This window comes from Ranitomeya variabilis, chromosome 4 (genome assembly GCF_051348905.1).
Source record: "Ranitomeya variabilis isolate aRanVar5 chromosome 4, aRanVar5.hap1, whole genome shotgun sequence".
NCBI lineage: Eukaryota > Metazoa > Chordata > Amphibia > Anura > Dendrobatidae > Ranitomeya > Ranitomeya variabilis.
Window position 1 is genome coordinate 265,821,828 of NC_135235.1, and position 25,967 is coordinate 265,847,794.

Sequence of the window (25,967 nt, forward strand, 5' to 3'; positions counted from 1 at the left end):
TATTGGGCACTTTATCCAATTTTTGAAATATTTTTGTGAATTCTTTTTAGTTGATTTTCACTTTACTGCTTTCACTATGGACTAAATAAATAACTAAATAAAAAAAAACCTAGCTAAAAATATATACACTTGGTTCACAAGTTAATAAAAACTAATTAATAAGCTCAATGCTTCCCCCTTCCCCCTAAAAAAATGCAATTGAAATAAATATAATGAATAATAAAATGAATACAATATTAAAACTAAATAAAAATAATATTATTAAAATAACATTAATTAATATTCATACAAATATTACTAAAATCAAGTGTTACTAATTAATATGAATAATTATAATAAAACTAATTAATAAGCTCAATGTCCCCCAGAATGGGGCCATAAAAAAAAGTCAATTCAAAGAAATATAATGAATAATACAATTTAAATGAATGCTTAATATTAATAAAAATGTAGTAAAAATAATTAATGAAATATTCAAATGAAATTAACGAAAATAAAATGTTAAATCAAATATTAATAGTTATAATAAAACTTAATATTAACAAGCTCAATGTTCCCCAGAATGGGGCCAAAAAAAAAAAGGCTAATTAAAAGAAATATAATAATAAAAAAGTAATGAAAAAAATTAATGAAATATTAAAATAAAACTAATATTAATGATTAATAATAAAAAATATTAAGAAGCTCAATGTTCACCAGAAAGAGTAAATCAGAATCAAATTCAAATCTTTTTTTTAAATAAAATTAAAATGAATGTAAATATTAATAAAACATAAATTAATAGTTTATATTAATTACAAAAAAAAAATTCAACTCAATAAATGTACATAAAAAAAATAGAAAAAAATAAAAATCTGCCTTCTCCACTATAAGAGAACATTGAAGAAAGAAGTTTTAAAAATGATCTCCTTAAGGGGTTAAAAATGAATGTGCTATTTGCATAGAAGACTTTGGCCCCGCCCTAATCGCGATCAGATTGCTGTTTGACGTAGCATTTGCATAGCCCCGCCCTGACCTTTCTCTAAGTTCTAAGTCTAGACATTTTTGCGTATCCCCGCCCACCGCCACTCGCCAAGGCTCCGCCCTCCTCTCGGTCACTGAGTGGGGTATTTGCCTATCCCCGCCTCCATCCACCTGCCAGGCTCCGCCCACTGGTTCCGTGCTGGGCGCTGCGCACAGACCAGGAAGCCGCCGCGCTCCATGGAGGAGTCCGGGACGAGATGGGGAACAGCGGCAGCACCGGCGGCGGCGGGGGGAAGCTCGTGTGGCCGCAGTAAGTAGCACCGGACGCGGAGGAGCTGTGGCTCCGTGTGACCTCTGCACCTGTTCTGCTCCACTGGGAGAAAGTTGTGTCCTGGGGCCGGGGCCGCCCTCTAGTGCCCGGCTGCGGTATAGCGACACCTTCTGCACAGAGAGCGCGTAAATACCGCACCCCACCCGCGGTTTTAAATGCGGTTTTTTATTTTATGGCTATGTGCCCACGTTGCGGATTTTTTTGCACCATTTTTGAAAAACCTGCAGGTAAAACGCCCTGCATTTTACCTGCGGTTTTTGTGCAGCTTCCACCTGCGGATTCCTATTGAGGAGCAGGTGTAAACCCGCAGCGGAATCCGCACAAAGAATTGACATGGTGCGGAATAAACAATGCTGCGTTTCCGCACGGTATTTTCCGCACAGCGGATTTGGTTTTCCATAGGTTTACATGGTACTGTAAACTCATGGAAAACTGCTGCGGCTCCGCAGCCAAATCCACGTGTGCACATAGCCTAAGTCGGTTCTTCGGTGCATTCTCTTCCGTTGCTTTTCTCTGTAGTTTTTCCTCACCATCGTTTTTTTAATGCTTTAATTGTCGGTGAAGATTTTGCTTTGCAAACGGAGCTAAAAATATGTGAAAATCATAGAAAGCCACAATAAAAAACGCATCAGAAAGCGCTAAAATGGCAAAAAAACTCATTGAAACCCAGCACTAAAAACCGTGGTAAAAAGGTGAAAAAAAAATCACACTAAAAATACAGGATAAAGCACAAAAACCATAAATAGCCACAATAATAAAAAAAAAGCATCAAAAACGTTTTTCTTAAAAAATGCGATGCTAAAATCACGTTGAAGCCAAACTAAGAACTGCATAAAAAAAAAAACTACTCAAAAAGTGTAAAAAAAACCAACAACCCACAATGCTAAAATGTGTCATAAAACTGCATCCAAATCCAAGGCCGTGTTCATACCCTCAGTATTTGTAGCCAGAACCAGGAGGGTGATAATCCAGCAGCGGGGACGGCTCTGTGTTCTCCTCCTCCTCTGATTGTTCCTGTGAATACTCGCCGGGTTCTCGGGGCGCACAGCCGACATTTTTTGAGGAACTTTTGGAGGGAAACTGAGCTGAAACTCTCCGATTCCTCCTCACACACTTGTAAGTTTAAGATCCATTTCCACTCGGCATAAAGAAGACGCCATAAAGATGTGTAAAGGAAAAAAAAAAAAGTATCAAGAACTATAGAAAAAAAAAATCACTAAAAATGCAGCGTCACCCGTCGTGCCAAAGAGCAGATATATATATATATATATATATATATATATATATATATATATATATATATATATATATATATATATATATATATTAGAAAAATTTTTTAGATGCTGGTGTCTAAAATCTCTATTTGAATAACGCCGAAGTCATCAAAGACAAAAGGAATAAAATAAATAATAATAAATAAAATAGAATGAAAAAAGGAATAAAAACTGAATAAAAAAACTGCATTAAAAATGCAAAAAAAACCACTCAAAATTGTGCTGCATAAAAAATGGCTGCTTGCTCCTAAGCGTCTCTTTAGCAGCTGCACTTCCACCACGTGGAGCCCATCCTAATTCCATTGGTCATCCGGATGGGGACAACTTCTGACCCCCAAATGCCCCAAGCTTTCACCCATCGTGTGTGGTGCGTTTTACACCATAAACTCCTCGCAGCATTTGGCTGAAAAACTAAAATGAAAAAAGCTCCATAAAAAGTGTTCTGTTCTCAAAAGAACAAGTGTAGAGTGCGGAGAATGTCTTGTGCGGCCTCCCGTGGTTTGGCGGGCACGGTTACAGTGACGCCTGCTTGTTGATTTTTCGGGAGGTTTCCTCGCTGTGGGATGAACACTTTTACTTGCTGCTCAGTTTTCGCTGTCATTTGTGTTTCCTTTAGCAGAGACTTTCTTATTATTAATGCCTATAGTAAAAAAAAACAAAAGAAAAACATTTTCACGTATGGAAAAAAAAAAGTAAAATCTTGTGTGTGTCTGCGGTTGTATTTTTCGACTTCCTGATTGTCTCCCGTTCTCTCCTTGTAATGAATCCAAATGGTTTCCAGTAACGGCGTGAAGACGATTTGCAGACACCGCCGATGCTTTATTATTGGTTACACGTGTTTGGGTGGTTTTGGTGTCTTATCAGACTTTCACGTAGCTCGACCTGTGCAAAATAGAAAAAAAGTCAGCCGGTGCAACGTGGGCTGCTCAAATTAAAGGGAACGTGGTACCTCACACAGGCATCTGATCCACGAGCAGCAGGGGATGGTTTTGTAGGAAACGATTTGGTAGAACTTGTCATTTATTAGTTTACACTTGTAAATCACTCATTAGCTCAGCCCACCGGACTCCTAGGCGCCAGTAGCTCAGCCCACCAGACTCCTAGGCACCAGTAGCTCAGCCTACCGGACTCCTAGGCGCCAGTAGCTCAGCCTACCGGACTCCTAGGCGCCAGTAGCTCAGCCCACCGGACTCCTAGGCGCCAGTAGCTCAGCCCACCGGACTCCTAGGCGCCAGTAGCTCAGCCCACCGGACTCCTAGGCGCCAGTAGCTCAGCCCACCGGACTCCTAGGCGCCAGTAGCTCAGCCCACCGGACTCCTAGGCGCCAGTAGCTCAGCCCACCCGACTCCTAGGCGCCAGTAGCTCAGCCTACCAGACTCCTAGGTGCCAGTAGCTCAGCCCATTGGACGCCTAGGCGTATAGGAGTATAGATGAGCGAATTTGCTCAAGTCGGTTCCTTCTTATTCGACAACATTGCCTTGAAGATAATTTTCCATACACAGTTTAACGAGAGTAGAAAGCAACACTCCATGAGCTGGAGAGAAAAGCAGAGCCCCTCGAGGATAGTTCCTGCAAACACTGGGAGAATCATGCAGTTGTCGTTCATGGTGGCATCCAGGACCCAGCGCTGTAACGCTGCCCCATGTCTACAGCCTCTAAATCTCAAAGCTTCTAATATCTTCTGATCCCGGGGAACTTTACCCAAGTTTCAGCCATTCATTCATCAATAACTAATACATGCAGAAGGAAGTGCCCTACTTTTCTGCTGCCCTAATCTGAATGCAGGATTGACCCATTTGTCAAACGTCATAAAAATGTGTTCCATATAGATGCAGAAGCTGATCGATGTGAAGAGGCCGATCACTTTCACTCCCGGTTAGACTGGTCTGATGAGATCTGATGGGGTAGAAGGACAATCGTGTATATTCTGTCTCCGTTACACCATTGTGCAACGTGACTGGTTGATCACTCTAGAATTCCGTTCCGGTTATGACTTTTCTCCCTTTTCCTTCCTTTTCCTTATTGTTAAATATTGATCAGACGACTCCAGGTCTCCAGGTCAACTACTCTCTTTCATCTTGGGGTGTTATATTGAGATTTGACCGGGTGTGCCTTGTGCTACCTTTATCATCAATGGGGTTGTTACCGCAAAATATTAAAAAAGAAAACCCATTCCCAAGGGACGCCTGGTGCCCCTTTATGCTGCTGTGGATGTCACCCGTAGGTCTTTACGATTATTTTTCCGCGATCGCTGCAATCAATGCGAATGATTGGCTCCAGTCCGTCTGGTCCGGAAGTCAAACCTTGGAGACTGTCTCTTCCGGCTTGGATGAAACGTCACCGCTGCAGCCAATCAGTGGCTTCTAATGTGATGTTCCCCACTGGATGAGGTACCAAATAGATTAGCGGGGAACACATGCACAAGAGCAGAAAAATGGCGAAGGTCCAGTATTTTAATGTGTGTGTGTGTGTGTGTGTGTGTGTGTGTGTTTGTATATAATATATATATATATGTAATATTCCTTGTTTCTTAGACCCCCACGTTTTTTTAAAGTAAAAATAATAATGGCCATCCCATTTGAAGGGTACATTTCTACTATGAAGCATGCTGCTGCTGTTCTCCATATCAAAATCTCAGCAAATTCTCGTTTCGTAGTTATATACTCCAAACGGCAGGGCTCTGGAGTCGGTAAGTCAAACCTCCGACTCCTCAATTTCCATGACTCCAACTCCACCAAAATGGGCTCCGAAGCCAAACCTCCGACTCCTCAATTTCCATGACTCTGACTCCACCAAAATGGTCTCCAAAGCCAAACCTCCGACTCCTCAATTTCCATGACTCCGACTCCACCAAAATGGTCTCCGAAGCCAAACCTCCGACTCCTCAATTTCCATGACTCCGACTCCACCAAAATGTTCTCCGAAGCCAAACCTCCGACTCCTCAATTTCCATGACTCCGACTCCACCAAAAATGGTCTCTGAAGCCAAACCTCCGACTCCTCAATTTCCATGACTCCGACTCCACCAAAATGGGCTCCGAAGCCAAACCTCCGACTCCTCAATTTCCATGACTCCGACTCCACCAAAATGTTCTCCGAAGCCAAACCTCCGACTCCTTAATTTCCATGACTCCGACTCCACCAAAAATGGTCTCCGAAGCCAAACTGTTATGGTTCTCAATGGCAAGAGAACATAGCCCAGCAAACATCAGAACTAGCTCTTGGAAGGATGGAAACTAAACTGACCATGAACTAAACCTGTCGCACAACTAACAGTAGCCGGGTAGCGTAGCCTGCGTATTATCCCTAGACGCCCAGCGCCGGCCAGAGGACTAACTAATCCTGGCAGAGGAAAATATAGTCCTGGCTCACCTCTAGAGAAATTTCCCCGAAAGGCAGACAGAGGCCCCCACAAATATTGGCGGTGATTTTAGATGAAATGACAAACGAAGTATGAAAATAGGTTTAGCAAAATTGAGGTCCGCTTACTAGATAGCAGGAAGACAGAAAGGGCACTTTCATGGTCAGCTGAAAACCCTATCAAAATACCATCCTGAAATTACTTTAAGACTCTAGTATTAACTCATAACATCAGAGTGGCAATTTCAGATCACAAGAGCTTTCCAGACACAGAAACGAAACTACAGCTGTGAACTGGAACTAAATGCAAAAACAAACAAGGACTAAAGTCCAACTTAGCTGGGAGTTGTCTAGCAGCAGGAACATGCACAGAAAGGCTTCTGATTACAATGTTGACCGGCATGAAAGTGACAGAGGAGCAAGGCTAAATAGCGACTCCCACATCCTGATGGAAACAGGTGAACAGAGAGGATGATGCACACCAGTTCAATTCCACCAGTGGCCACCGGGGGAGCCCAAAATCCAATTTCACAACAGTACCCCCCCCTCAAGGAGGGGGCACCGAACCCTCACCAGAACCACCAGGGCGATCAGGATGAGCCCTATGAAAGGCACGGACCAAATCGGAGGCATGAACATCAGAGGCAGTCACCCAAGAATTATCCTCCTGACCGTATCCCTTCCATTTGACCAGATACTGGAGTTTCCGTCTGGAAACACGGGAGTCCAAGATTTTTTCCACAACGTACTCCAACTCGCCCTCAACCAACACCGGAGCAGGAGGCTCAACGGAAGGCACAACCGGTACCTCATACCTGCGCAATAATGACCGATGAAAAACATTATGAATAGAAAAAGATGCAGGGAGGTCCAAACGGAAGGACACAGGGTTAAGAATCTCCAATATCTTGTACGGGCCGATGAACCGAGGCTTAAACTTGGGAGAAGAAACCCTCATAGGGACAAAACGAGAAGACAACCACACCAAGTCCCCAACACAAAGCCGAGGACCAACCCGACGCCGGCGGTTGGCAAAAAACTGAGTCTTCTCCTGGGACAACTTCAAATTGTCCACTACCTGCCCCCAAATCTGATGCAACCTCTCCACCACAGCATCCACTCCAGGACAATCCGAAGATTCCACCTGACCAGAAGAAAATCGAGGATGAAACCCCGAATTACAGAAAAAGGGAGACACCAAGGTGGCAGAGCTGGCCCGATTATTGAGGGCAAACTCCGCTAAAGGCAAAAAAGCAACCCAATCATCCTGATCTGCAGACACAAAACACCTCAAATATGTCTCCAAGGTCTGATTCGTCCGCTCGGTCTGGCCATTAGTCTGAGGATGGAAAGCAGACGAGAAAGACAAATCTATGCCCATCCTAGCACAGAATGCTCGCCAAAATCTAGACACGAATTGGATACCTCTGTCAGAAACGATATTCTCCGGAATACCATGCAAACGGACCACATTTTGAAAAAACAGAGGAACCAACTCGGAAGAAGAAGGCAACTTAGGCAGGGGAACCAAATGGACCATCTTAGAGAAACGATCACACACCACCCAGATGACAGACATCTTCTGAGAAACAGGAAGATCCGAAATAAAATCCATCGAGATATGCATCCAGGGCCTCTTCGGGATAGGCAAGGGCAACAACAATCCACTAGCCCGAGAACAACAAGGCTTGGCCCGAGCACAAACGTCACAAGACTGCACAAAGCCTCGCACATCTCGAGACAGGGAAGGCCACCAGAAGGACCTTGCCACCAAATCCCTGGTACCAAAGATTCCAGGATGACCTGCCAACGCAGAAGAATGAACCTCAGAAATGACTTTACTGGTCCAATCATCAGGAACAAACAGTCTACCAGGTGGGCAACGATCAGGTCTATCCGCCTGAAACTCCTGCAAGGCCCGCCGCAGGTCTGGAGAAACGGCAGACAATATCACTCCATCCTTAAGGATACCTGTAGGTTCAGAATTACCAGGGGAGTCAGGCTCAAAACTCCTAGAAAGGGCATCCGCCTTAACATTCTTAGAACCCGGCAGGTAGGACACCACAAAATCAAACCGAGAGAAAAACAACGACCAGCGCGCCTGTCTAGGATTCAGGCGTCTGGCGGACTCAAGATAAATTAGATTTTTGTGGTCAGTCAATACCACCACCTGATGTCTAGCCCCCTCAAGCCAATGGCGCCACTCCTCAAAAGCCCACTTCATGGCCAAAAGCTCCCGATTCCCAACATCATAATTCCGCTCGGCGGGCGAAAATTTACGCGAGAAAAAAGCACAAGGTCTCATCACGGAGCAATCGGAACTTCTCTGCGACAAAACCGCCCCAGCTCCGATTTCAGAAGCGTCGACCTCAACCTGAAAAGGAAGAGCAACATCAGGCTGACGCAACACAGGGGCGGAAGAAAAGCGGCGCTTAAGCTCCCGAAAGGCCTCCACAGCAGCAGGGGACCAATCAGCAACATCAGCACCCTTTTTAGTCAAATCAGTCAATGGTTTAACAACATCAGAAAAACCAGCAATAAATCGACGATAAAAGTTAGCAAAGCCCAAAAATTTCTGAAGACTCTTAAGAGAAGAGGGTTGCGTCCAATCACAAATAGCCTGAACCTTGACAGGATCCATCTCGATGGAAGAGGGGGAAAAAATATATCCCAAAAAGGAAATCTTCTGAACCCCAAAAACGCACTTAGAACCCTTCACACACAAGGAATTAGACCGCAAAACCTGAAAAACCCTCCTGACCTGCTGGACATGAGAGTCCCAGTCATCCGAAAAAATCAAAATATCATCCAGATACACAATCATAAATTTATCCAAATAATCACGGAAAATGTCATGCATAAAGGACTGAAAGACTGAAGGGGCATTTGAAAGACCAAAAGGCATCACCAAATACTCAAAGTGGCCCTCGGGCGTATTAAATGCGGTTTTCCACTCATCCCCCTGCTTAATTCGCACCAAATTATACGCCCCACGGAGATCTATCTTAGAGAACCACTTGGCCCCCTTTATGCGAGCAAACAAATCAGTCAGCAGTGGCAACGGATATTGATATTTAACCGTGATTTTATTCAAAAGCCGATAATCAATGCACGGCCTCAACGAGCCATCTTTCTTAGCCACAAAGAAAAAACCGGCTCCTAAGGGAGATGACGAAGGACGAATATGTCCCTTTTCCAAGGACTCCTTTATATATTCTCGCATAGCAGCATGTTCAGGCACAGACAGATTAAATAAACGACCCTTAGGGTATTTACTACCCGGAATCAAATCTATGGCACAATCGCACTCCCGGTGCGGAGGTAATGAACCAAGCTTAGGTTCTTCAAAAACGTCACGATATTCAGTCAAGAATTCAGGAATCTCAGAGGGAATAGATGATGAAATGGAAACCACAGGTACGTCCCCATGCGTCCCCTTACATCCCCAGCTTAACACAGACATAGCTTTCCAGTCAAGGACTGGGTTATGAGATTGCAGCCATGGCAATCCAAGCACCAACACATCATGTAGGTTATACAGCACAAGAAAGCGAATAATCTCCTGGTGATCCGGATTAATCCGCATAGTTACTTGTGTCCAGTATTGTGGTTTATTGCTAGCCAATGGGGTGGAGTCAATCCCCTTCAGGGGTATAGGAGTTTCAAGAGGCTCCAAATCATACCCACAGCGTTTGGCAAAGGACCAATCCATAAGACTCAAAGCGGCGCCAGAGTCGACATAGGCATCCGCGGTAATAGATGATAAAGAACAAATCAGGGTCACAGAATAAACTTAGACTGTAAAGTGCCAATTGAAACAGACTTATCAAGCTTCTTAGTACGCTTAGAGCATGCTGATATAACATGAGTTGAATCACCGCAATAGAAGCACAACCCATTTTTTCGTCTAAAATTCTGCCGTTCACTTCTGGACAGAATTCTATCACATTGCATATTCTCTGGCGTCTTCTCAGTAGACACCGCCAAATGGTGCACAGGTTTGCGCTCCCGCAGACGCCTATCGATCTGGATAGCCATTGTCATGGACTCATTCAGACCCGCAGGCACAGGGAACCCCACCATAACATCCTTAATGGCATCAGAGAGACCCTCTCTGAAATTCGCCGCCAGGGCGCACTCATTCCACTGAGTAAGCACAGCCCATTTACGGAATTTCTGGCAGTATATTTCAGCTTCGTCTTGCCCCTGAGATAGGGACATCAAGGCCTTTTCCGCCTGAAGTTCTAACTGAGGTTCCTCATAAAGCAACCCCAAGGCCAGAAAAAACGCATCCACATTGAGCAACGCAGGATCCCCTGGAGCCAATGCAAAAGCCCAATCCTGAGGGTCGCCCCGGAGCAAGGAAATCACAATCCTGACCTGCTGAGCAGGATCTCCAGCAGAGCGAGATTTCAGGGACAAAAACAACTTGCAATTATTTTTGAAATTTTGAAAGCAAGATCTATTCCCCGAGAAAAATTCAGGCAAAGGAATTCTAGGTTCAGATATAGGAACATGAACAACAAAATCTTGTAAATTTTGAACTTTCGTGGTGAGATTATTCAAACCTGCAGCTAAACTCTGAATATCCATTTTAAACAGGTGAACACAGAGCCATTCCAGGATTAGAAGGAGAGAGAGAGAGAAAGGCTGCAATATAGGCAGACTTGCAAGAGATTCAATTACAAGCACACTCAGAACTGAAGGAAAAAAAAAAAAAAAAAAAAAAAAATCTTCAGCAGACTTCTCTTTTCTCTCCTTTCTCTGTCAATTAATTTAACCCTTTTTGGGGCCGGTCAAACTGTTATGGTTCTCAATGGCAAGAGAACATAGCCCAGCAAACATCAGAACTAGCTCTTGGAAGGATGGAAACTAAACTGACCATGAACTAAACCTGTCGCACAACTAACAGTAGCCGGGTAGCGTAGCCTGCGTATTATCCCTAGACGCCCAGCGCCGGCCAGAGGACTAACTAATCCTGGCAGAGGAAAATATAGTCCTGGCTCACCTCTAGAGAAATTTCCCCGAAAGGCAGATAGAGGCCCCCACAAATATTGGCGGTGATTTTAGATGAAATGACAAACGAAGTATGAAAATAGGTTTAGCAAAATTGAGGTCCGCTTACTAGATAGCAGGAAGACAGAAAGGGCACTTTCATGGTCAGCTGAAAACCCTATCAAAATACCATCCTGAAATTACTTTAAGACTCTAGTATTAACTCATAACATCAGAGTGGCAATTTCAGATCACAAGAGCTTTCCAGACACAGAAACGAAACTACAGCTGTGAACTGGAACTAAATGCAAAAACAAACAAGGACTAAAGTCCAACTTAGCTGGGAGTTGTCTAGCAGCAGGAACATGCACAGAAAGGCTTCTGATTACAATGTTGACCGGCATGAAAGTGACAGAGGAGCAAGGCTAAATAGCGACTCCCACATCCTGATGGAAACAGGTGAACAGAGAGGATGATGCACACCAGTTCAATTCCACCAGTGGCCACCGGGGGAGCCCAAAATCCAATTTCACAACACCAAACCTCCGACTCCTCAATTTCCATGACTCCGACTCCACCAAAATGGGCTCCGAAGCCAAACCTCCGACTCCTCAATTTCCATGACTCCGACTCCACCAAAATAGTCTCCGAAGCCAAACCTCCGACTCCTCAATTTCCATGACTCCGACTCCACCAAAATAGTCTCCGAAGCCAAACCTCCGACTCCTCAATTTCCATGACTCCGACTCCACCAAAATAGTCTCCGAAGCCAAACCTCCGACTCCTCAATTTCCATGACTCCGACTCCACCAAAATAGTCTCCGAAGCCAAACCTCCGACTCCTCAATTTCCATGACTCCGACTCCACCAAAATAGTCTCCGAAGCCAAACCTCCGACTCCTCAATTTCCATGACTCCGACTCCACCAAAATAGTCTCCGAAGCCAAACCTCCGACTCCTCAATTTCCATGGCACCAACTCCACCAAAATGGACTCCGACTCCAGTTCCACAGCCCTGCCAAGTGGCACCACTTTAATAATAGGACAGTTTCAGAACTTTCGTGTGCACATGCCCTTTAATTCCACTCTGAAGGTCATGTGTGTGGTTTCCCCTGCAGATTATTTTTTTTCCCACAGTTCGCACCTCATATACAAACATCGGTCCAGAATCTTTCATATAAACTGCTTACGATAAGATCTTGCTCCATTTTCTGGAACCCCACATGCAGCTTGTGAATAAGGCCCAAGCTTAGATTAGCCGTGGAACATTTTTGCCTCAAGTCTGACGAGAGCCAGAGGAAAAGCGGCACCAGTTTATGCAGATCTTTTTTTTAAGATCTCCCACAGAAAGTAAATGACTTTCTAAAAAAAATTAAAATAAAAAGCTTCACAGCAAAACGTGGCTTTTTTTTTTTTTTAGGGCATATTTATTAAGTCTTGCGTACTCTGAATCTTCCTCCAATCACAGCGCAGCTTTCATTTCTCAGGCTGCTGTGGAAAAATGAAAGCAGCGTCGTGATTGGTTACTAAGGGCAACAAAGACACATTCACCGTTTTGATAAATCTGCCCCCAAATTGTATAGAAATTAAAATGATTAAAGGTCGGTTTCACACATCCATATATAACGGTCTGAGCACAGACCACGATGTCCTTACTGTCTAAGAGTCCCCCTAAACTGAACCAGTCAGCCTTGTGCTGCGTTGCTATGGGCAACAAAGCCAACTATGGCGCTAGACCGTTTTAATAAATGTGCCCCAAAATTACGTGTAAGATTATTAAAAAGAAAAGCACTTTCACACAATCCTCTTTTATGGTCTATGTTCAGACCGCGATATCTTGAATGGTCTCCTGTATGTGGCTGTGGAGCTTGGTCCAGACAGTGGGGTCCATATTTAGGCCAGCCTAAGATCGGAGCATCTCCATACCTATAGTTTTTACCTCAGAATTGTCTTTTTTTTTTGTCTCGTTATTGCTTAAAAACCTCAAAAAAAAAACCTAACTTCACAAAATGTTGGATTCTGGTGCTGAGAATGCTTCTCCCCCGACACTGGGATTAGCGCCCTTTTTCCTGGGAGATGAGACCTTATTGTTCGGCTGCCAGGCCGGTTGCCCGGGCTGCAGGTGCCATTTTGGAAGCGCGGCCGTGTGAGTTGGCCGCGGCTGCAGAGAGATGGTCATGCTTTTCTCTTTGAATCTGGGTGACAAGTTCAGGGTGTGACGAGCGCCAACATAACTGAGCGTTTGGAGCGGTGGCCCCCGGTGAAGAATCTGCCCTCCATTTGTCTCCAATGTTTGTGTCTTTTTCTCTCTTTGACCCCTTTGTGTATCACCGCCTCACTCATAAGTCCTGACTTAGACCCTCATTAAAAAAAACCCCAACGTTCGACAACTACCATAAAAATGCCCCAATGTGCCCAAGTCCTTCTTAAAGGGGCGCACAAGTACAGTACAATGTCAGTGAACGAGATGGTGAAGCTGAGTGGTGTTACTTTTTCACAGCAGCAGGAGAGGAGTGTGCAGATCATGGAGGAGGCAGTGACCGTTTTGGTGTGTTGGTTAGGGTGTGTTTGCAATGGCTTTAGCTGCAGAACTATCATTAAGTTATACAGTAGTTGGTGCTGCCTATTGTGTTACCTGTCCATACCCCATTATCTCACGAGCCCCTAGCCGTGGTATGCCGCACACCCATCTGCTCCGTACCGGCTGTACCTGTCCTTGTTCGTGCTTCACATTTTTCTTTAGGGCTTGTAGAATACCTGCTCCTTTTTAGTTGTGTTTTTAGTTACACCTTGTAGAAACTTTACCGTCGTATTAGTCGGATATTAGTACGACGTGTGTTACACCTTGAGGGGCGTAGGGGACAGGGCAGGCGAGACGGTGACCTTACACTTAATATGTTCTTCTCCTATGATGGGAGCAGCCACTGACTGTCCGATGTTGTGGAGACTAGGATCGGGCATGTTGAATCGGACATGCCCACTTTTGAAAAGTGTCTGTCATCGGTTTTTATTCTTCTCATCCTATTGAAATGACACATGCATGCCTTGTCAAATTGAGCGTGCATGCTTTTAGGGGTCCTTATATACAATTATAGTCACGGCAACTATAATTACGGTATATATTGCCGGGCTAAAGGTGACTGGTCAACCAGGTACGTTACCAGCTAGATTTTACCTACCTAAATCCAGCCACCTGCAGCAACTCCGGCAATGCGAGGATCGGCCGTCATGCCATATCCTCTCTCGGATGGTTTTTGGCATTGCCACACTGTCTTAGACACCATCTTACTGGTTGAGATACCATGATTTGTCCTTAAAGAGATGCACTGAGTACAATGTCACAGACCCGACCGATCCATGGACTTCACCGTCCTCCCTGCAGCGTCCTGCACACAGCGTGCCATGCATGGTGCATTTGCCATGTTGGGGGTGAATTTTTTTCAGAACTGATATTTCCGGCTCTCCGGGGGTGGCTGTCAGTCAGGGAATGTAAGTGAAGTTGTTTGGTTTCTTTCGGTCGAAACTGTGCAGTCTGCTTCCTCACTGAGCCATGAGGGTACGCCGTTCCTGGATGTGTGACAGCAGGAGTGGCTCTGCTCAATGCAGCCCTTTGTGAGGGCCGAGCCGGGCTTAACATATGAGCCATTCTCTCAGCATAATTAAAAGCCTCTCTTCATGTCAGGATATTAGTGATGTTTTGCGGAAACGTCATCTAAATAAAAGAAGAAGAGATTGCATGCCAAAGTCCTAACGCGCGCCCCTGTCTGTGTCGCTGACAGAGTTGGCTTAAAGGAGGGTTTGTAGTTTTAGAAGAGTGGACCCCCAAAAATTTTCTGTAATGTAAACAGTACCCTCCCTCCTTCCCATATTCCAGTGCCTGCTACCGTCTGTTTTGGCTGCAGCCAATCACTGAGCTCAGCGGCTCTGACAATGTGGATGGCAGAAGCCGCTGAGCTCCCTGATTGTCTGCAGCGTTGACGTGACGTCATCGTTGCAGCCAAACACTGAGAAAAGAGCAGTGGTGTGGATCTGTCCTTGTTATTTTATATTATTGGAATCATTGGGGGTTATTTTTTTTAAGTAGAAAAACCCCATTTTACTTTATTATTAGGTTAGGCTGGGACCACCATAGAGTAATATGTCTTGCTCAGATGACGGGCCACTGTCAGGTGTGAATGATAGGCTACTTCTTATCCACTTTTTAAAAAGTTGTCCAGAAAGGCGTGAAGCAGGAAGAAGCTGCCAATCATGGCACAAATGTGGAGTACGTTCTATTTTGTGACTTTTTCTTGCATATAGCAATTCATGAATTGCCCCAGTAATTCACATATATCACTCTCGTAGCATCTGTCATGGAGCCCGACATAGAAGAGCGGCCGAGGGATGAGGTGCAGATAGAGATCACTGTGGCTCAGGGAAGAAAAAGTGATCCTGCCTGCAGAAGATCTGCTAAAAGCACAAAACAAACAATAATATTATAGATAGAAAAAAGGGCGATGCAGTGTATGTGCTGGAACCGGTGGAGGAACATGTGACATCAAAAACATTATTTATTTTTTCTTTTCAGGCCGTACGTCAGACTGGTTTCACTGTCGCTCGTTTCTTAATCCTCTTCTGTTACTTGTCATTGAATCCTCCGCTTACTTCCTCATTCTTTATATAACCCGAAATACAATAAATGCAAAAGCAGCTGGTGTTATATTACAGCTAAAAGTACCTGGGAGTACCTGTGCTACCCGAAAAGCATTGGTGCCGGTCCGAGATTTCCAGAAATCCCCAAACCAGTGCTACTTGTGTGTGCGGAGCCGAGGGGTTAAACCGCACTATAGATCATCCATTAGAGCGGACAATGGTTGCAAAGAGCTGGGGTCTTACGTGCCCACCCGATATTTGGACAGCCTGCCTCTTCTCTTCCCCAAGATCCAGCACTGGCGCTCTCCAGCGGTCCCCTAGGCGCTATTTACAATTGGTCAGCATGTGATCGCTGCAGCAGCCGTCATGGGCGGGATACTACTATCATGGCCGCTGATGCTGCAGCGATCACCTGCTTGTGACCAGTGACCAGGAGGAACGCCAGGACCTCAGAGCTTAATCTGTACCGGAGAGAACAGACAGTGGGATTTCTTTTTTTTTTTTTTTTTTTGTTTCTTTTCTTTTTATATATACTTTTTACTAATATGTATATACACACACCTTTTTAAAAAATTTTAAACTTAAAATCGTGAATAAATGAGGATGAGCCCGTAATGGTTATACATTCCCTTAGATCAGTAAATTCAGTCTAGAGTGAATTGTTATAGCAGGGACAGGATTCCATTAAACAATAAACATATTTCTGACACATTTATTATTTATTTCTGTCTTTATCTTGTTTATTTTGGTTACATAATCCTTGACACCTCCAATTCGCAGTGTGGCCAGTAGAGGGCACCGGGGCACTCTTCATTCCTGCACTTACTATTACTTTAGCCTTAGTTTGAACTTTATTTCTCTCCAAAATTAAATAATAATTAAAAAAAATCTAAGATATTTTTAAACCCTTTCAGGCCAAGTATTTCTAATATAGAATGAATGGGAAGAATAAAAATATGTAAAAAAATTATATTTTAATTTTACCTGCAATTTATCCTTATTTATATAGACATTTTCTATATGTCTCAGCATGTGACTGGATTTCACAAGGGAGGGGGGCTTCAGCTAGCCATTGGTTGCCATGCATTCCTTGCATGCATCTCTGTTTCCTAGCCACCTCCATACATCTGCACCATGACTGGTATATATGTATACCTGGAGCGTGGCGATGTTACATCCACAGTAAGGCTGTGATCATCAGTTTTGCCTCTGGTTACAGTGTAGTTTTATGTTGTATTAAAACTGTTTATCCAACTAAAAAAAAAAAAGAGTCATGGGTTGTAATGTTACTGCTCGATCTCCACCTCTGATGCTCACTGACAGTTTTTGTTTGCAGCAGTGATGTCCTGTCTGCAACATGTGACCGCTGCAGTCACTCACTAGGCTCATATGAGCAGTGATTGTCCGCAGCACATCACTGCTACAGACCTTTTAACCAAACCCCTACAAATACCCACAAGAGAAAGGGCGAATATGATGATTGAGAGATTTATACGGATCCGCAATATGTCGGCGCTATTTACAAGGTATTAAATGGCAAATGAAGGCGAATGAATCACACAGCAGAGGTTTTAATTGTTTTTAATTTCTTTACAGAAAACTGTTTAAAAAGGAGACCAAGAAGAAAGGTAAGGTGAATAACGCGGCGTATAGATGCGCCCATATACCGGTCCACCATATACACATACAGACTAGTTTTCCACGACAGCCAATCAGAGCACAGCTTCCTTTTTGGCCGGTGGCCATGAGTTTCTCCTGGGAGCGTTGTTCTGGTCTTGCTACATATTGTGCACAGAGCGGTTCCCTCTAATGAATCGCATCTGCACCATTTTAGTAGAGATCCGATGTGCCAGTCATGAGTAATCCAGAATAGAAACCGTATGCAAATCCGGAATGAAGTGCGCTGGGGGCGTTTCACTGCAGTTGGCAGAAACTTATTGACACACCCCCAGTGCACTCCCAGCCTGTTTACATAAGGCTTCTAAGCTGAAAACACCTCTATATACAGGAGATATAGGATCCACTATTCACAATAGGTGATGTCACAGCTCACCTCCTCCTGTACAATGACTGATAACACCTCTATATACAGTAGATAACACAGGATCCACCATTCACAATAGGTGATGTCACAGCTCACCTCCTCCTCCTGTACAATGACTGATAACACCACTATATACAGTAGATAACACAGGATCCACCATTCACAGTAGGGGATGTCACAGCTCACCTCCTCCTCCTATACAATGACTGATAACACCTCTATATATATAGTAGATAACACAGGATCCACCATTCACAATAGGTGATGTCACAGCTCACCTCCTCCTCCTGTACAATTACCGATAACGCCACTATATACAGTAGATAACACAGGATCCACCATTCACAATAGGTGATGTCACAGCTCACCTCCTCCTCCTGTACAATGACTGATAACACCTCTATATACAGTACATAGCACAGGATCCACCATTCACAATAGGTGATGTTACAGCTCACCTCCTCCTCTTGTACAATGACTGATAACACCTCTATATACAGTAGATAACACAGGATCCACCATTCACAATAGGGGATATCACAGCTCACCTCCTCCTCCTGCACAATGACCGATAACACCTCTATATACAGTAGATAACACAGGATCCACCATTCACAATAGGTGATGTCACAGCTCACCTCCTCCTCTTGTACAATGACTGATAACACCTCTATATACAGTGAAGTAAAATATAGGAAAATCCCTTCAACAACCTGAACAAAATCTCTTGGTGTTAAAATACCAGTAAAATGTGCAGTCAAAAAAATGTTTATTTTTTTTTCAGAATTAAAGAGCAAGAAATCGAAAGTCAGACGAGTAAATGTAAGTGAAGGTACCGAACCATATAAACGTCGGGGGTCGTCAGTCATGTCGGGGTGCCGGGGGTCGTCAGAAGTGCCAGGGGTCATCAGTAATGTTGGGGGTCGTCGGTAATTCCGGGGGCCGTCTGTAATGCCGGGGGCCGTCTGTAATGCCGGCGGTCGTCAGTAGTGCCGGAGGTCGTCAGTAGTGCCGGGGGCCGTCAGTAGTGCCAGGGGTCGTCAGAAGTTCCGGGGGTTGTCAGTAATGCCGGGGTGCCTGCAGTAATGCCCGTATCTAATGTTCTCGTCTCTTAGAGCGCCCCTCTGGCAGCCCCAATGTACGACACGGTAGCGGATGTGCCGGTCTACTCCGTTGTGGACAAGACTCGGAAACGAAATCTCCCGGCGGATGACAGCGTGCAGTACGCAGAAATCGAGGTGGTGCGGCGGCCAATGCACAGCCGATCCCAGAAGAAAGCCGCCGTCCGGCAAGACCCTGGAGTGACCGAATACGCTACCATAAACTTTATCCCACAGGAGACCGCCAGGAAACGTGCCGTCACCCCCCCGCGTAAGCCTGCCCATGATGGCGGCTATGCTGGGCAGGCGCCACCGTATCGGAAATACAACTCTGTCAATGGCACCTTGGTGTAGCGAGCCTGCCCAGAACTGCTGGACCGGAGCCGGCGGCGGAGCTGGAGGACGGGCACGGTTCTGTCGGGTTCAGTGCACACTTGGACGCTCACAGACGTGCCGATATTTACAGCAAAAACTCGAAACATAGAAGGTACCCCGCCAAATTCACCGAGACTGCTGGCGTTATCTGCTGGGGACATGCTGGGCTTTTTGTAGCCGCCATACTTGGCAAGAGCGATGTGAAAAATGTGGCACATTTAAAGGGATTGTCCACCTTTGGCGACATTTTTTTTTTTTTTAACGTAAATGTATGTATTTGGGACTAAAAATTAGTTTTGCAGTTGGCTTTCCTTAAAACTTTTGCACCGTTTTGCTTTTACAAACTGTGGTCATAAATCAGTTGAGAAGATCTCAGAAAACAAGACCGATAAAAGTTACAAACGTTCCGACATACCACCATTGCCGGCTCACTGACAGGCGCTCAGATAACTCATTCTGCAGCCGACATATGATGCAACACAGAAGCTTAAAAAGGAAAACGGTGCAAACTTTTTAATGACGCCCAACTGCAATTTTTGTTTTTTTTTAGCCCCAAATGCATACTAAGGTAAAAAAAAAAAAAAAGTCCGAAAAGGTAGACAACCCCTTTAAGTACCGCCCCGATGTCCTATTACCTTCTTCCCAACTTCCGACCCTTCCATTGTCCGCTGGGACCCACATGGGGTGCGACGTACGTCATGGTCGTCATGCCCCTCATGACTGCAGGCTGGCGGCTAGAAATTTGCTGGAATTTATACTTAATCGAATTCCGAAATGAAAAAAAAATGTGGATTCTGCCAAATCTGAATTATTTTTTTTTTTTGGGGGGGGGAATTCATAGTAAATTCGATTTGAGGTCGCTCATCTGTCATGGAGCCCTTTCATCTACAATAAGCCCCAGGTCAGACGTCCCGTTTGGGTGCATGATGTTTTTGCGCTGGGAAAATGTATGAAAAATAGAAAAGTTTAGGTTTTCCCCATTGAGAACAATTAGAATTATTATTTCATGGGGGAATACAAGGTTTTTCTGAATGAGAGATGTCAGGAGAGTTGTAAAGTCATTATAAATAGAAGAATAAAGTGTCTAAAATTGTAATGCAAGGGGGCAGTACCTAAAAACAGCCCCTGGATATAGTGACAATACTCTGTGACCGTTGTGAAATAGGTTTTCATAAAAAGTGTTTACATTTCGTCTTCTGCAGCCTCTATGCATTGTTGTACATCCTGCTGTTTGCGATGTACTGTGATACATTGAGGCTGTAGAATTTAAATAATCTATTTTAGAATCTGGTTTCATTAAAAATGTGGACATTTTCTCTTCTTCTACCTCTGTGTATCACAGTAAATGGTACATTGTGCAGACGTCTATGTACTGTGATAAATTGAGGCTGTAGTTGCTAAATAGTGACAATAATCTATTTTAGAATAAGCTTTCATTAAAAATATGGAAATTTTATATTCTACAGCCTCTGTGTATCACAGTAAATGGTACATTCTGCTGTGTGCTATGTACTGTGATACATTGAGGCTGTAGAATCTAAATAGTGGCTATATTCTATTTTAGAATACGGTTTCATTAAAAATGTTGGCATTTCGGCTTCTACAGCTACTGTGTATCATAGTATTTACCGTAGTTCAGTCTGCTGTTTGCCATGTACTATAATACATTGAGGCTGTATAATCTAAATAGTCATAATATTCTATTTTAGAATCGGGTTTAATTAAAAATGTGAACATTTTCTCTTCTACTGCCTCTGTGTATCACACTAAATGGTACATTCTGCAGACTATGTACTGTGATACATTGAGGCTATAGAAGCTAAATAAAGACATTATTTTATTTTAGAATTGTTTCATTAAAAACATTTCGGCAGATTGCATTCTACAAGCTCTATGTATCAAGGAACATGGTACATTCTGCAGACTGCTGATACATAGAGGCTGTAGAATCATTAATAGCTCACTTTTTTTTTTTAATGAAATCCATAATGCAAAAATAATTTTAGCTTAAAAAAATGCCTTCTTTTAAATCTTACTGGGCTTCCTATGGATAAGGCCAGTGTCACACTATGTTCATGGATTGGAAGAACCTGCCGACCGCGTATGATGCAGTTATCTGAGGTCCGGAGACCCCACGGTTGGATCAAGGTGTGAATGTGGCCTAATTCTGCACTTTGTATTATCAGTTTTTGATCTGTAATGCACTAAATCAATGTGCGCATCAATGCAGTGTATTATCCCTCCAGTTTGTATCTATAAAGTTATGATGTTATTTTTGTGATTCTTTTACTTTTTTTTTAATAAAGTTTGTTTCCTTCATTATTAATCTCAATATAGACGGCACTTAATCTAAGAGTAAAGTCCTGTAATCTGGCAGCGGAATATGGCTGATCCCAGACAGTGTAAATGCCTTATGAAGCATAATCTACAGAACCGGCTTACAAGCTAATGATACAACCCGAGACGAGAGCGCTCAGGAAAGGGAGCAGGACTGTAGAGATTTGTCTGTATGTGTTTATTAAATATCTTGTTCCTAATTTCTCCTTTGTGATTGCAGATTTATTTCATAACATGTCTGTATTGTATCAAAAAGTGACGAGAAATAATCATTTCACTCAGGGTGTTGCCCTATAGCTTCTCCCCGCCCTGCCCGGCATGATTAACTGACTGGTTTCTCCGTATGCACTAATAGAAAAAGACGCCGGGTGGGAAGTCTGAGGAGCGCCCCCCAGTGGCCACTGCTGTGACCTGATTCACCATGGTCCTTGTACCTGGTTCTAATCATCATTGCTGTTTATCCTCTGCTTAATTTGTGGCTTTTTTTTTTTTGCTTTTTTTTAGATAACTTTGTTCGGTCTCTTTTCTTTTTTTGTTTTGACGGTGTGACCACGGTACTACAGTGCCTTGCGAAAGTATTCAGCCCCCTGGGACTTTTCAACCTTTTCCCACATATCATGCTTCAAACATAAAGATACCAAATGTAAATTTTTGGTGAAGAATCAACAACAAGTGGAACACAATTGTGAAGTTGAACGAAATTTATTGGCTATTTTACATTTTTGTGGAAATTCAAAAACTGAAAAGTGGGGCGTGCAATATTATTCGGCCCCTGTAACTTAATGCTTTTTGCGCCACCTTTTGCTGTGATTACAGCTGCAAGTCGCTTGGGGTATGTCTCTATCAGTTCTGTACATCGAGAGACTGAAATTCTTGCCCATTCTTCCTTGGCAAACAGCCCGAGCTCAGTGAGGTTTGATGGAGATTGTTTGTGAACAGCAGTTTTCAGCTTTCCACAGATTCTCGATTGGATTGAGGTCTGGACTCTGACTTGGCCATTCTAACACCTGGATACGTTTATTTGTGAACCATTCCATTGTAGATTTTGCTTTATGTTTGGGATCATTGTCTTGTTGGAAGACAAATCTCTGTCCCAGTCTTAGGTCTCTTGCAGACTCCAACAGGTTTTCTTCAAGAATGGTCGTGTATTTGGCTTCATCCATCTTCCAATCAATTTTAACCATCTTCCCTGTCCCTGCTGAAGAAAAGCAGGCCCAAACCATGATGCTGCCACCACCATGTTTGACAGTGGGGATGGGTGTGTTCAGGGTGATGAGCAGTGTTGCCTTTACGCCAAACATATCGTTTGGCATTGTTGCTAAAAAGTTCGATTTTGGTTTCATCTGACCAGAGCACCTTCTTCCACATGTTTGGTGTGTCTCCCAGGTGGCTTGTTGCAAACTTTAAATGACACTTTTTATGGATATCTTTGAGAAATGGCATTCTTCTTGCCACTCTTCCATAAAGGCCAGATTTGTGCAGTGTACGACTGATTGTTGTCCTATGGACAGACTGTCCCACCTCAGCTGTAGATCTCTGCAGTTCATCCAGAGTGATCATGGGCCTCTTGGCTGCATCTCTGATCAGTCTTCTCCTTGTTTGAGATGAAAGTTTAGAGGGACGGCCGGGTCTTGGTAGATTTGCAGTGGTATGATGCTCCTTCCATTTCAATATGATCGCTTGCACAGTGCTCCTTGGGATGTTTAAAGTTTTGGAAATCATTTTGTATCCAAACCTGGCTTTCAACTTCTCCACAACAGTATCACAGACCTGCCTGTTGTGTTCCTTGGTCTTCATGATGCTCTCTGTGCTTCAAACAGAACCCTGAGACTATCACAGAGCAGGTGCATTTATACGGACACCTGAATACACACAGGTGGATTATATTTATCATCTTTAGGCATTTAGGACAACATTGGATCATTCAAAGATCCACAATGAACTTCTGGAGTGAGTTTGTGTTAAATATTAATTATTAATTGAATTATTCTTATTCTGAATGTGTTCAGTAAAGAACACATTGCTTCTTGCTGACATTACAAAAAGCTATTTCTGTATATGTAGCTCAGAGTATAAGTTAACACCATATAGAGAGAACACGTGATCTGTAGGACACATATATAAACACAGCTCTTAGGAGGTGGGGGGGCTTGTCACGTGGGAGCTGTCACCTCCTGCCTTCACCATCATTCTCCATGGACATCAGACAAGTCACACAAGGAAGGAACAGCTGGTAGCCATGATGACTTCAGACTTCACACAGACAGACTGCTTTTACCATTCAGAACTTTGGTAAAGATGAGTAACAAGCGCTGATATTTACAAATGGACAATCTGTTCGTAACTATTTCATCTATTTTTATGTTTTGCTGCAATGTGGTTTTTCTGTGGACAATTCAATAAACCTCTACATTTTTTATGAAAACATCTTGATATTTTTTTCTTTAAGAGTAACGCACCTGGTGAATAGTCTTGATTAAATAAATGTGCAAAATGAGCATATTTAACAATAATAATATTGCACGCCCCACTTTTCAGTTTTTGAATTTCCACAAAAATGTAAAATAACCAATAAATTTCGATCAACTTCACAATTGTGTTCCACTTGTTGTTGATTCTTCACCAAAAATTTACATTTGGTATCTTTATGTTTGAAGCATGATATGTGGGAAAAGGTTGAAAAGTTCCAGGGGGCCGAATTCTTTCGCATGGCACTGTACCTATCCGGATATTTTAGCCTAATTTGTTTGCGACTTTTCAAAATGGCACAACATTTTTGTGCAATTGTACTCCAGGTATCCGAATGGAAAATCGTTCTGATTTATTTATTTTTATGCAGTTGAAAATTAACGTGTGATATTTTAAAGGATTTTTGCTCCATAAAGTAACAGAGAGGAAAAAAAGGAAAGCATCTTAGAAATAAAAAAGTTGTAAATAACTGGTTCTTTTGGAGAAATTCATCGATCTACATGCGCAATTCTTGAGAAATTTGACACCAAAAAAAGTCAGTGAATAAAACAAGACAAAAAAAAAGTTGCTTTGAAATAAGTGCAGATGATGAATCGGGGGGATGTTGTCTCTGAATTGCCGCATTTGCTCCAGAGTAACTTATGGTAGTCGGGGCCCCAAGAACCTGCAGCTTCCCATTAAAGGGAGATGTCGGGCTGATCTGTGCTGCCCTCACTGCGGACGGCTTGGATCAAAGCTCGGCTGCACGATTGCGGTCAGGACTATTTCTCTGAAACTCTCCAGTGTTTATAGAAGGTGTAGTTTATATATCCAGTCCGGGGATCATAGCTGGAGATGAGACTAGTGCAGCGCTGCCGCTTCTGCTGTGCCACCAGCCATCTCTTTCCTGTGCCTCTCTGCTTTGCCGCCGCTTTCCAGCACCTGTGCCTCTCTGCAGCACCGCCGGCTGCCTCTCTCCTGTGCCTCTCTGCAGCGCCGCCGGCTGCCTCTCTCCAGTGCCTGTGCCTCTCTGCAGTGCCGCCCCTTTCCTGTGCCTCTCTGCAGCGCCGCCCCTTTCCTCTGCAGCGCCGCCCCTTTCCTCTGCCTCTTTTCCAGCGCCGCCTCTTTCCTGTGCCTCTCTGCAGCGCCGCCTCTTTCCTGTGCCTCTCTGCAGCGCCGCCCCTTTCCTGTGCCTCTCTGCAGCGCCGCCCCTTTCCTCTGCCTCTCTGCAGCGCCGCCCCTTTCCTCTGCCTCTCTGCAGCGCCGCCCCTTTCCTCTGCCTCTCTGCAGCGCCGCCCCTTTCCTCTGCCTCTCTGCAGCGCCGCCCCTTTCCTCTGCCTCTCTGCAGCGCCGCCCCTTTCCTCTGCCTCTTTTCCAGCGCCGCCTCTTTCCAGCACTGACGCCGGTGATTGACAGGTCTTTCCCAATGTGTGTAAGTAGCAAAGAGCAGTCAATCACCCGCAGCAGCGCTGGGAAGAGCCGGCCCCTGAGCAGCGTTGGACGGCAGCTCTTGTCCTGACGATCAGTCACAACCAGTCCGTTGCTGGCCTTAAGGATGTAGCACGTCCCCTGGTTACGTGTTGTCATCACCATGGGCAACGCCTCATCACACACTTTCTCACATAAGGGGCATCTAGGGCTGTCATGTGCACAAAGTAGATGAGAAACAAGCAGAAGTTTTTAATACACAATAATTTAAAGCTTTATTTATAAAAGGCCTAAAGACAATCCTGACAACTCTGCTGCCGTGATGCGACCACACAGGCAGCTGCCAGGTCATAAGGACAAGTAAACAAGGCGCCATCCAGTGCGGCTGTCAATCATCGGGCTGACCAATCACACGGCGCCTTTTTAGTCCCGCCTCATTACGTGCTTCACCAGTCAGATACCGATATGAGAAAGCAGAGGGCGGAACCGAGGATAGAGGCTTCCCATAGGCTGAGGGTGCACTGATGGCCACGCCTCTTCCCCTGTGGTAGCGGTTGCTATGGTGACTGCCGCACGCTGCCGGCCGCTGTGTGGAGACGTGCGGCAGCGCTGAATTGTCGGCTGCGTCTTCTGCTGTGCGGTGAGTACAGTGTGACGGGGATGAGGTGATGTCTGAG

At 44.2% G+C, this 25,967-nt stretch overlaps 2 protein-coding genes across 2 annotated transcripts in view; both read left to right on the top strand.

Annotated features, from left to right (window-relative positions):
- Positions 1-1,125: 1,125 nt before the first annotated feature.
- On the top strand, positions 1,126-21,396 carry LOC143764341 (uncharacterized). The gene is made up of 4 exons (XM_077249814.1): positions 1,126-1,273; positions 17,155-17,186; positions 18,387-18,424; positions 18,718-21,396. The coding sequence occupies exons 1-4, from the start codon at positions 1,221-1,223 to the stop codon at positions 19,054-19,056; spliced, it is 462 nt and encodes a 153-aa protein (XP_077105929.1). The 5' UTR covers positions 1,126-1,220; the 3' UTR covers positions 19,057-21,396.
- A 4,424-nt stretch (positions 21,397-25,820) lies between these two features.
- Positions 25,821-25,967, top strand: part of DIXDC1 (DIX domain containing 1) — a 93,614-nt gene continuing 93,467 nt past the window's right edge. Inside the window, exon 1 of the mRNA XM_077249759.1 lies at positions 25,821-25,930. The gene's annotated coding sequence lies outside the window, so the exon portion shown is untranslated. The remainder of the gene's footprint in view (positions 25,931-25,967) is intronic.